This window comes from Colias philodice, chromosome 5, assembly GCF_061535455.1.
Source record: "Colias philodice isolate Cphi_HAF_F1 chromosome 5, ilColPhil1 Martin Lab GWU primary, whole genome shotgun sequence".
In the NCBI taxonomy this organism is placed as follows: domain Eukaryota; kingdom Metazoa; phylum Arthropoda; class Insecta; order Lepidoptera; family Pieridae; genus Colias; species Colias philodice.
Genome location: NC_143090.1, coordinates 10,948,249 through 10,961,484, shown reverse-complemented (window position 1 = coordinate 10,961,484; position 13,236 = coordinate 10,948,249). Strand labels below are relative to the sequence as shown.

The 13,236-nt window shown below is 32.0% G+C and overlaps 2 protein-coding genes across 2 annotated transcripts in view; both read right to left on the bottom strand.

Annotated features, from left to right (window-relative positions):
- LOC149488639 (WD repeat-containing protein 44) overlaps nt 1-4,797 on the bottom strand; it is a 102,598-nt gene extending 97,801 nt beyond the window's left edge. Inside the window, exon 1 of the mRNA XM_089695104.1 lies at nt 4,788-4,797. The gene's annotated coding sequence lies outside the window, so the exon portion shown is untranslated. The remainder of the gene's footprint in view (nt 1-4,787) is intronic.
- Nucleotides 4,798-12,034: 7,237 nt separating this feature from the next.
- On the bottom strand, nt 12,035-12,949 carry LOC149488638 (uncharacterized). The gene has a single exon (XM_089695268.1). The coding sequence runs from the start codon at nt 12,902-12,904 to the stop codon at nt 12,278-12,280; it is 627 nt and encodes a 208-aa protein (XP_089551394.1). The 5' UTR covers nt 12,905-12,949; the 3' UTR covers nt 12,035-12,277.
- Nucleotides 12,950-13,236: the final 287 nt, after the last annotated feature.

Here is a 13,236-nt window from a genome sequence, read left to right as displayed (position 1 = left end):
TACAGTTTTGACTTTCCTACGATTTTATTATATGTATAGATGAAGTACGGCTTGCTATTAACGATCATGGATTCTTCTGGAATAATATATGGAAACACATGTTATAATTTGTATGTATATAAATGTGTATGATTTATTAGATTTTACATTGGTTGTATTTTCAAAGATTGAAAAATTTTCAACAAAAAATGGCATAAAAGAATTTAGACCATTTTTTCAAGTGGTCAAGGACCGAAGCTAGCTTATGTAATTCTGCCGATTCCTGTGTTCCACTACACGAAGTACGAAGACAATCATTCATGTACATTACATACATTTTGTGTTCCTTTCGAAATACTGTAAGTAACACGTCAAAGAACATGACTAACCTCGTATCAATAATAATTAATAGATTCTATCGTATTGTATACAAGAATATTTTAAAATTTGAAATTATCAGCAACACATCTCTCAAGATCTCAAGCCTCTTTTGGTGAGATAATGAAAATAGGGATACTTTTAATTAGAATTACAAGACGAGGTTCGACATAGCATGATGCCTGACATTCATTAGGGTATTTTACGAGCCCTAATAAGGAAAGGGCCACAATAAGGTTGCATATTCGTTCATAAAGCGTGCTAAATTACGCGGTAATCTTAACAAGGTTCTGTGGCCAAGTTATAGGGTGAGGCATAAAGCTTTGCTCTTTATTTCGTTTAGGGCTTGTCTGGAGCATAGGGCTGCGTGGATGTAGTTATATGTGCGACGTGTTTGTTTAGTGATCACGTTTGAAAGGCTTTTTGGATGATTTTTTACGTTTTGCAGCTATTAAGCAGAATTACTTCATATATCTCGAATTCAAATTTAAATCTGCTGTGTAGTTAGAAAAGTAAACTATTTTACGAGTCTTACGTATTTTGGACAAATTATTTATCTATCTTAATATGTACTGTGTTATAGGCACAGGATATTCCGTATCTTGATTTTTTTTATGTAGGTTTTATGTAAAAAAAAACAAGACTTTTTAAGTCGTGTTGAATATTCACTAAAAGCATCTAATTCTAATCTCCTTTTGGCAGCCCTAGCCCCTAGGATAGCCGTAGTGTAATTTGGCTCGCACGACACCGTGATTACATTCCTTCGCAGGTGCATTTTGGGATGAGAATAAAAATGAGCTTCATTTGTACAAATTGTTGTACCTTTTACGTGTAATTTTAGAATTATTAGACACTTGTGTTGCTGAGATAGTGATACGTGTGACTCATGTTAGGTGTTAGGGCTGCGAGTTTAATGTTCTTAAGGTGTATTTATATGTTTATCTAAGTATCGTATAATATTATCTTGATCTGCTTGTTCAATTTTATATAAATCGTTAAAAATATAATTTGGCATTTATGTAAAATAGGAAAAAATGTATATTATAACGCCTTTTTGAATATGGCGTTGCAATATATTAATAGTTTCGGTTTCTTCTTTTTTAGGGCTGTAAAACTGTAATTTGTTATATTCTTTTATTTATATAAATCAAATTAAGATTTTTCCTACATAAAAATTTAAAACTACCTTTTATTCTACGTGTTATAAGGCGCATGAAAACTCCCGACCGTTAAAATCATTAACACAAAAGTCCATTTGAACTTTTGATAATAGTATTTTCCAGGTTCATAGTTCATACTACATTTTTACATATTATAACTAGCGGTCCGCCCCGGCTTCGCCCGTGGTACAAATTGTTCAAATTCACATTTTCTCTACATAAAAACCATCCTCGTACTTCAAGGAATATAATAAAAAAAGAATTATCGAAATCGGTTCAGCCGTTCTCGAGTTATGCGCTTACCAACACATTTTGCGATTCATTTTTATATATAAGATTAAAAGAAATATATGGAATATATTCAAGCAAAGAAGAAGCTCCATCTACTTTATATTAATTTTTATCATAATAAAAGTTCGTAATTTGGAGCGACGCGATGGTCGTAATTGCCAACAAAAAGTTTCAACGTATTCTGTAAGGCAAAATTATATTATAAAGTAAAATACAGACAAGTAATACGATACATATTGGAATAAGTTTTGAAGAACCGTAATATAATAAACTGAATTGTCATGAAACTTCAAAATTTAATCTATTTGAAAACTAAATATTTTCCCATCCGACTCGGTTAACCACTTGAAGCTGGCAAGACCAACTAATATGACAAAAATATGAGAAAACTTCTGTTTGTGTGCTGCATTCTTGACTTTTATTTGAGCTCGCGACTCCCCAACATTAATTTACTTTTAAAACCTTTGTATATGAAATAGTTTAGCTGTCAAATAAACATGCTTTGAGCTTGTACAGGAATATTATGATGCATTTTATGTTCTGTAAATTGTAAATGGCGGGTTGACATTATATTTTTGGACAAAATTCAAATTTCAGTTGCATGTTGTATTTTTTTTTAAAAGGTTCATACTTCAGGTAACTGGACATTTAAAATAACAAATACTGATAAAATGCCATTAAAATAAAGATATTCTGAGAAGAGACTGCTTTTTTTATTCAGGGACAAAGAATTTTACAAATAAATGATACAGGTAACTCAAAAATTACGCTCACAGAAGCAGTAGGTGTAGTTAAAAATACGAAAGAATGACGTTTGCATTTTGGAATAAATTTGGGGATATTTTGCAAGAGAAATGCGCGATACATGTCCCAGCATAAAATTGTGATCTTTGCTTAGCTGAGGTTGAGCACAATGTTATCTTGAACGTATATTTTGGTATATGGCATGGTCCTTTCGTTTGTGGAAATTTTAAACACTAATTCTTTTTAGAAGTAGAACAATGAGATTTTTTCTCCTTACGTTATGTGGGTTATGTTATTCAGAAAGAGTTAGTTCTAATTGTTAATATCGTGTCAGTTTAATAAAATATTCGTCTCCTCCTATTAGCAAGCGCTGAAAAAATAAACACGTTACATAGCAAGACCAATTGAAATTGAAAAATGCTACCTAGTAAATTTATTAGATTTCTTTTTTCATAAAAAAATAATAAACATAGGTACTTTTTCTTGAAGATCCGAGCTTCTAGCATAATTAAATTATAATAATTATATAAAACAGAATAAATAAAAATAAAAATGTTTGGTATTCGTTTAAGAGGTCTTAATCATATTATACTGAATAGCAAAGAAAAAACACTTTTAATTTATTTTGTGTAAAATGAAACACGAAAGAAGTAATTTCATAACTTCTGTTCTAAAGCTTTTAATTTTATCAAAATCTTTGTGGTTTTTAGTAACATTGGAATATAATTTTTTGTTGTAGGTATTCTTATTCTTTCAGAACTTTCTAGAAGTTTACAGAAAAGTTAAACTCAAACTCAAACATTTATTTAATCAAATAGACTTCTTATAGAAGCACTTTTGAAACGTCATTACATATTTTTAACATTTACCACCGATTCGGAAACAGTATCTACGGAGTTAGTTAAGTTCGTAAGGAGGTAAATTCTATTAATTTAAAGAAAATGTTATAACTTTTAATCGGTGGAATACACTTAAAAACATATTTATTATTAATTTGTGTGACATTTTGTCTTAGTAGATATTTCATTTGCAAAACTAATTCACATATTACATTCATCTTTGTAAGTACGTAATTACAAAAGCTGTCTCGTTGATATAACAGTTGTTTTGTCGCAAACAGTCTAGGAAGGTGAAACAAAGAGCGAATTACAATCCTTTACGTGAATGCCAAACGGTTCTACGGTCAATTTAGGATCCAATTACGTCCAGCTTAGTGGGAAAAAATCCCGGTTAAGCCAGGTTTTTGGGTTCGGTGCAAAGATTTGGAATTTATTGAGTAGATTTTTCAATAGGCGGTCACTTCAACAGCATGGACGCGAAGAAATTGCTGCGCGAAACAGCTAGGTCAAGATGGACGTGGTTCGACCGAGGAAAGCGCACACGCGCTTTTCTAGCTTCCTTGCTCTCTATGTGTGGACCCGCATAGGGCCATAGGGTATAATCCTACCAATAGATATCCTTTCCTTACGGGACGTTCGAATTACAAATTTTATCATCACAAATTCTACATACATCTAACATAGGTACTACATCTACTTAATTTTTTTTCTAAAATAGCTTAATTTTTTTTCAATATTGTAATGTCTACCTCTACGTATAATAATATAAATAAAACTAAGTTTTTGAGATGTTGTTTTCTAGTAAGAAACAATTAAGTCCCTTCAGTCACTCAGGATACATTGAAGTTACTTAGGTATAACAATTAACATAAGTATACAAAATAACGAGTTTTGACTTTCAAATTTCTTTCAACAATACGATAACGTACATTTCAACAATTTTGCATGTTATCGAGGTGTTTTGTTTACATATATTTGTTTCTACACATATTAACCCTAGCTCTCAAATAATACAGCAGCCAACGCCCATCCTTTGTACCACAGGTCACCGTAGGACATTCAGATTCAACCGTGTCCCATCAAATCGCAATAGCCATCACGAAATGGATTAACAAGCTCTCCATCATATTCATTGTTTTGCTCTCCATTCTAAATATTTGTTACTGATATTGAAAGGATTAGAATATATTGTTGTTATATATTTTGTGTACATATTGTATTCTGTTCAATAACGTTTTGATGTTTAATTTCGATTCGTGGAACGATTTTATATTAAGGTTTAATTTCAGAAAATACATTGGTTTGTTTAATGCTTGTTTCAAATATAATTTGATATACAGTTAAAAAAAATGTTGTGTGGTTTTATGAAACCACCATAGAATACCACCATAGAACCATATCGCCATAGAAAGAAACAAAACGTCATCACCCAAGCCCATAGTTACTAATGAAGTCGAAGCAGCAGCTAACGAACAGTAAATGTTCTGGCTCTGCTCCAAGCAATTAAAGCTGACTGATGCGGATACGGTGATCTCCAAAAATTGGGCCCATTGTCGCACTGCAGCTTGAATACATTATTTACACCTTATAGTTATAGAAAAGAAGCGAGAAATAGAAAAGAGGCGATCGTCTAGTTTCTTCTGTGTTATATGGTCTACTAGCTTTCCGCCCGCGGCTTTGCCCGCGTTTTCAAAGAAAAACCCGTATAGTTCCCGTTCCCGTGTGATTTCCGGGATAAAACTTATCTTATGTGTTAATCCAAGTTACCCTCTATATGTGTGCTTAATTTCATTGTAATCGGTTCAGTAGTATTTGCGTGAAAGAGTAACAAACACACACACATCCTCACAAACTTTCGCATTTATAATATTAGTAGGAAATAGGATAGGTGTACTAGCAACACCAGGATTTATCATGACAACATGTGCTAATTCGTACTCAAAAAGAGACGTCGTCACGCTCATAGACGCAAATAGAATAGCGCCGTAAGTTCCTGTATAATTTCATCACATTATCAAGCTATTTGAATATAAAGCGTCACCAACCCGCCGAGTCATCGCCTGAATAAGATAAATTAGCAGGATGACGCTCCGTGTCGCTTGGATCTTAAATTATTCCTGTGTGATAATAATTGCCGTCTTCGCTTCACTCCAGATGAAGAGTTTTGCCTTTGCGCTCACTAATTTTTCATTTAAATTCAACGTATTTTTTCTTTGTGAAATCTAGGTCTATATCTTTAAGCGAGAAGAGGAAATTTATTGGGATAAGTATGTATTTAAATTTCACTTCGTTCATATACTTCGTATTTTGTTTCGTCGTAAGTTTGTTGGTAATTATTTTGTACAAACTAAGAGGTATATTAATTAATAATAATTATTGAATAGATATTAGCTTCTTTGAATTGAAATTTGTGTTTTTCTTTGACAAAACACACACAAATGATCCTAGTCCTTCGTCCCGTTGTGACGAACCGAGCGCTATTCCATAACAATTTGCAATTTATAGCTGAGCATTTTATGTCGGTTTCGTTGATCGATTTTATTTGCAGCTTAATAGACGATCAGCTTTAGTGATTTGATACATCGAAATCTTTTACTGCCCACCGCTGTCCTTAATTCAGAACATATAATATGGTTGATTTATTATGTCGAAAGCATAATATCGTCAGAGACAGCTACTATATAATATCCTAAAGATTGTAATACTATTAAATAATAAGTAAAATCTGCTAACTAACAGCATTTATTAGCGATGTACGACTATGTTCAGTTTGGGACTAACGGAAATAATACGACCAATTTAATGATAAATGGTTCTTAGACAGTTGAAGACTAATTAAACTAGACGCTGAACTATCTTAGATATATTTATGGTAATTTGTGGGTAATAAGCGGTTGAGAAGTTATGTTCTGTGTCCTTTAAAGGGCAGAGTTCCTCTAGCATCGCTAGTTATATGGATGAGTGACGGTTAACGGTTTAAACACTTGAAATTAGTTCTTGTGGGTTGTGTGCTCATGTTTTTTTGTGACTTTTATGTTTTTTTATGTATAAAAAAACATAAAAGTAATAATAAAAGTGAATAGGACTTACGGAGAGATGAGCTTATTAATTTGAACATACTTAGTCTATTTTTACAAGCTTATTTCTAATCATAAGAAACGATGCAATACACTTTTATATGAATTATATACCCAGATTTCTATTAGAGAATAGGTTAGAATTCCGAATACGACCATGGTTCTATCTATCAACTAAATTTAAACAAGTTGATAGCTAAAAAAATAACCAAATAAAAACCTTAAATTCTATCCTATAAAGCCAAAAGAGCAGAAACAACTGGAGTTTATCTAGCATCGAAATCCTAAACCGTGTAATCAATTGCTCAATTGCACACGATATAAAATAGATTTGATTGTGATACGTAACGTTAGGCTGCCAAGTGGGAGCACCTCTCCATAGATCGCTGTATTATTTGGCGACCTTCCAAAATAATTACTTTTCGTAAACCTGCCCGGTGGTGGAAAGGATTAGTTGGATACGGTATTTTTTAAGGAGAGGTGTTTTTAATTGATTTATTTTGAAATAGTTGTTTATCTGGGTAGGTATTGTGGCTGGAATATACTTCATAATTAGCTAAAAACTCGTCCCTAATGATAAATTGCTTGAATTTAGAACTATTAATATAAAAAAATTACGAATGGGTTCATAGAGCCTTAGGATAGAGCATTATTTCTTAATTCATTTATTTGCTTGAAACATCATTCACTTATAATACATAAGAATATTTTCATTTTGATAATATTTAGACTTTACAAATAGACATCTTTTCCCTAGAACCCATTATAAATATAGTTGGTACTAATATCGATAATAACTAATCCAGACAGCCAAAAACAATGTTTATCAAATAACATTTTCTCTATAGTTTTGGGATCCCACGCAACAGATAGGGTCACTAACCTATCAGTGTTAATTTATTAGTTTTTAGAACTCATATTGCAATACATACCTAATAATATAAATAATAAGTCAGTGTTGGCTCAGTGGCGAGGACCTTGGACTTCAAATCAATGAGTTAGAGGTTCGAAACCGAGCGAGCGTGCAGGAATTAAATTTATTTTTCAATTTATTTGCGCATGTTATAACATCACCACTGCTCGAAACTATGAAGGAAAACATCGTGAGGCAAGCGACAGTCGAAGAATCAAAAGTTCGACGATATGTGACATCCGCCAACCGCACTTGGCCAGCGTGGTGGATTATGTCCTGTACCCTAGGAGGCCCATGTCCTAGCAGTGAGAACATAATATATGTATGTGCTGCTGATGATGATGATATTGCAATATGCCGTATCCATTATATTATTGTGCAGGCATGAAACCAATACGGCTCTTGTATCAAATATTCATTATCTCCTCGTAAAAGGGTGTAGGGCAGATTGCTACTTGAAACTAAATTATTTGCAATGTATGAACGAATTAAGACCTATAGCTGGAGGTTATCATATTTTTATTGTACGCGTGCTCGCTGTTATGTTTTATGGTGAACGTGAATATTATCTTTATATCGAATCAAACAATATCATATTAAACCGAATTTGAAGACTGTTAAAAAAGTTATATTATGCCATTTACGATCATTATTTGCAGTTGTTAACAAGTGCAGATAAAAATAATTTGGAAAATCCAAAAGTGCACGCCTCATAATTTTTTTTTAATAAATATTTATTAATTATTATTTTTGTTTATTTAATAACAATTAAACCACATCGAATCAGACCCTGAAAAATGAAAGGGTTCTATTCCTGAGCATACTCAAGCGTAAGAGAAAAAAAAAGACTCGATTAGTAAAGTATTTCGGTCGCTATCGTGTTAACAAGAAAAAGGATCCGCACATACAGACACACGGACGTCCAAGACAGAACTTTTTTAAACTGTTTTTTAACTAGTTTAAATAACAAAAATGACATCAAAAATATCATGAACGTTAAAAATAGTGTTTTTTCTTAATATGTGTGTGTATGTATTATCTTACAAGTGCAATGTATGATACATAAAGACATTTTAAGTTTGAAAAATCAGATGTTTTGCGCGAAGTGACAGTAGTACCCACCTCAACGCTTCGCTTATGAGGCGTGCAATAATAATATTTTTAGCGATTTTTTTTTGCTATTAACAATATTGTATACTGTATAGGTATTAAAGCACAATACATTATATGCCGAGTTACTTTAATTCGATTATTGTTAGGTAATTTAACGCAAAAACAACCCTAAAATTGTCTTTGTTCTTGTCATATCATAACATCGCTTTGTAGAATATAATATTACATCGTTAGTATATTTTTGAATTAAAAAATAATTTGTATTTCCACTTTTTGAGGTCATTAAGCGCCTCCTTTGTTATTGATATAATGGAAAATTTTGTGCAACATTTTTGTCAGAAAATAAAATGGTACCTATTATTGAAAGCTGAGCCATATAATAAATTAATTAACAAGGATATCCTATGATATCCCTATGGGTACATTGCTAAAAGGATATTGAGGATTAAAATAATAGAGATGGAAGGTGTAGGCATTGTTATTTTTAATTTAAAGTCGTTCTTGTGTATTGGGTCTTTTTAATCTGGGATAGGTTCAGATAGGATTTTATAGTCGGATCATTCTAAATACAGTCAAAATAGATGAAAGAATAGACTATTCTGCTACTTTAATTGTTATTTTCTCAAAAAACAATTCCATGAATCCTGACTTAATAAAAAATATGGGACAAACTTAAGACATAATTTAAACACTTGGCACGCTTGACTTAAAATTTAAAAGTCTCTTATTATTACAACTTTTAATAACATAAACATATTATGACCATATTTCTGAACACGTCGTTATAAGCCTCCAAGTTGCTGGAAACTTCTGGAACGCAGGTGCTTATTATGACTTTGCTTTCGACCAGTATAAATTAATCTACCTCGTCCCTCTTGACGTTAGAGAAAGAACAGCTGGAGGGGCCAATGTGGGTGTTACAGGGGTCAACGTAAACTGGTCAGGTGTATAAATTAATGTTATTGTTTTGAAATCTAATTATTGGCTATTGCTACCGTTTGGGTATTTAGCGTTGCATTGGTTTTGTTGTACTTGGCTATTTATTGGAGTTTTAAAACGATTTGTTTTCATAGCTGCAAACTACGGGAATTGTTAAACTTATGTTTGGTTACCTATTTTTGGTGTAGTCTAATTGTTCTGGATTGAAATATTATATCTAATAGTTGCAATAACCAGTTGTTTCAAGTCCGATCACAGATCGAGACCCCAGACAGATCTCATATCAAGAATTAGAGATCTCGATATATTACACTTAAAATTTATTTAATTAGATAGCAAAGGGAGGGAGTAATAACAATATTAGCACTCATATAGATCCTTTTTTTCTGTAATAGGAAGAAAATGGGCTTTGAAGAAACTAAAATCAATTGGATGTGGATAAGAAAATGATCGAATTTGAAAAAAAAATTCCTATTAAGAAATGAAATAGACGAACCTAGTTTCATCTCTAATTCTATGAACTCTATAACTTTAATCAAGAAGTCACAATAAATGGAATCATATTTCCCGTAACTACAATTCTATATGAACCCTGTCAGGTATTTACAAACCAATAGCAAAGGAAGTAATTCCCATCTCAGGTCAGATCGAGCGAGTCAATTTCATGGTCCGATGGTCGAGGAGTTACGGGATCAAACGCGTCAAACGTATTGACGATCCTATTGTAGCATTTTTAGTGATCACCTGGCTCTTTGGGGTTGGGAATTAGGGTTTGATTATATTGATATTATATAAGCCTTCCTTTAAATCATTTTTCAGGTGATTTACAGGTTTTGTTGCACCGGTAGTTTCCTAAATATTGGCTCCATTGAATAAAATCAGTTTAACACTTAAAAGCAGCAGAAATGAGAAAAGTTAATTTTTTAATATCTATCCATTTGTAAGCATAAACACAACCTTTATTAACGCAATGGTCTGTACCTTATTAAAAGCCTTGATGACTTACAGGGAATGTTTTTTGGAAGTCAATGTTCAAAATTAACGAGGAAATAAAACTTGAAACCAAGCTTGACCCTGGTAATGAAGAATCAAAATTATTATGTTACATGATTGTTACTAAAATATTCTTAGTAGTGGAAAAAAAAATATAATCCACAAAACATATTAAGGTTATATAATTATAACGCCACATATTAATGAGAATAAAACACGAAATGCTAGACGCAACTGTTCGTGGAAGTTGTAATAAGCGACGATCACACACGCAGCAATTAATCACACTGCACAACTTTTAATGAGACTCGTGTGACAAGACGAGTTCTAGTTGTTCTACGTATTTAATGGGCCGTCCACACAATAGGCTGCGTTGGCCCAGCAAATGATGGTCGATGTTTGCAGCCAATACTGCGATTATGAATAAACATCTATAATGACGGCCGATTATAAACATACATGCCCTCTACACTATCGTGCCTCTACTCGCCCAACGCTGCCCATTGTGGAAAAGGCCCGTAATATGTGTGTTTTTATAGTCTGTCCACTATAAGAATTGCTTTTTGACAGCTCGACGGGTGATACCAGAAGTGATGTCTAAAAGATTATCGATTGTCATACCATTTCAATTATAAATTCAAAATATTATCATAAATCGAATTAGGTACGTAAATAATAATTACAACGTAAACTTACTAATAAGACATGTGATAATAAGACCACATATCTATGCATTTTATGTTAAAACTAAACTAAACTAATATTTTATTTTTTATTGGTTTCTATCTTACAATTTGGTTGTCTTTATGTTTAAATTATATAACTTATTAGAAGAGTTTTTCTGTATCGGATATATTTTACAGAGTATTTCTATCGATTATTATAATCTATCGACCCATCATTAAATAATTCTGTGTAGACATCACTAAGTGGGCGGGGCATGTCCATGAAGTACAATAATTATTTGTATGACATTTTAACATAGACAATACAATCTTTCATAGGCGTGGAGCTGTCAAAAAGCAAATAATATAATGGACAGAGTATAATAATGAATATTTGTAATATGTAATGTTTTTACGTACTTCTAATATTATAAATGCGAAAGTTTGGGGGTGGATCTGTTACTTTTTTTTACGAAATAGACTCCGGGAAGAATATGGATGAAACTTTATAGGAACATTATTCAGGTACAAATCAAAATAACACTAAAGAAAAACTTGATTTTCTCCTCAAGTTCCTTCGCGAGTGAAGCTAGTAATAATATACATATATATAACAATTCGTTAGGTATTTTGAAGGCTATTATTTTTTTAAATAATTTTGAATGCTGAAAAATTCAAGCCCTCGTTGAGTAATATCAGAATTGTATCATAAAAATTGCTAACATTCAGTTATAGACGAGGGCTTGATTTATTTTATAAAACTTTTGTGTAAATAAATGTCCAAAAAATAAGCAGACAAAGAACACAATAAAATATAATATAGTATAAATGATATTTCCCAGCACTAAGTTTATTAAATTTTCGTACGGTTCTTAAATATTTTTAGAATAAACATATTTATAAAATGAACATACAGGATTAGTCGTAAATAAAACCACAAGCAGAATCAATAATAGCCTTTAATATTCCATCTTACATTCAATACAACTAAATAGTTCGAGACAAAGGAAATCATTTCATATTATGCACTATCTATTTTGCATTTATTTACATTTTCCTTCTTATCGTCGTTATCTACCTTTCTACGTCTAAATTATTCGAAGAGAAATCAGTAGCAAAATCTCTATATTTATGAAATCTGTTGAGAAATTTTCAAGAAATCCATAGTTTTTATTTACCTTAAGACTTAAAAGTCCATGACTTTTCGACAATAACCGCGCCAGTCTGGTCTGTACCCAATTGGACATTGATTTGGTACAGATACTATAAATTTGGATATCTGCATTTTAATGCAGTCACCATTTTCATCTTTACTATAGCCTTCTGGACATTCGTTTGTTACTTCAATTTCTGTAGTTTCATTACAATTTTCACACAATTTGCCATGGTATTTAGGTTCAAATACCTCTACATCGTTATTCGGATCGTCACTTGATTTAATAATTCGTTTATCCCCTTGCAAGGCGGTATCTATGTCGTTGACAACATTGTTTTGGTCACTGTATCCTTTTATTTTGTCATAGACGTTTGATTTAAAGAATTTAAACACATTGCTTATTAAATTTGTGAATCGATTATGCGTCACTGCGTAATTATCTGTTTCATTGTTCGCTGATTTGTGAAATATAACTGCTATTTTATTAACAACGATATTAGCAAGAAGCTCACTCCACGAAACAGTTTGATTATCACGATCGTCGATGAAGCCTTGTAACTTCCTTAGTAGTAGGAAATTGTCTTTTTTATCTGTATTGGCTACAACGTAATAATTTGTACCAATAATTAACAATAAACAAATGGAAATAGTTTTCATGGCGGTAAATCCGACGCGTGTCAACACTAACTGAAGATTTTCGCTTTAGAGATATGAAAGATAAGAGATATTAATGTACTGTGGCGTAGAAAAATATTTTAAAGCAAAGAAAAATTTCCATGGATGAGAAATTTCTTTAGGATTTCATATTATGCTTGGTTGATAGTTTCAGACTAACTTTAGTGCTTATTTCATATTTGCAAAGAAACCTAATAGGGTCTGCCTTATTCAAGCATTTAATACATAACTGACTATTCCAGAACATTATTAATTAAATTCTAAGTCTAACGTAGGAACTGCTATTAATAATAACACTGACACAGAATGCATAA

Coding starts and splice junctions, on each gene's coding strand:
- LOC149488638 (XM_089695268.1), bottom strand. CDS start 12,904: ATGAAAACTATTTCCATTTGTTTATTGTTAATTATTGGTACAAATTAT.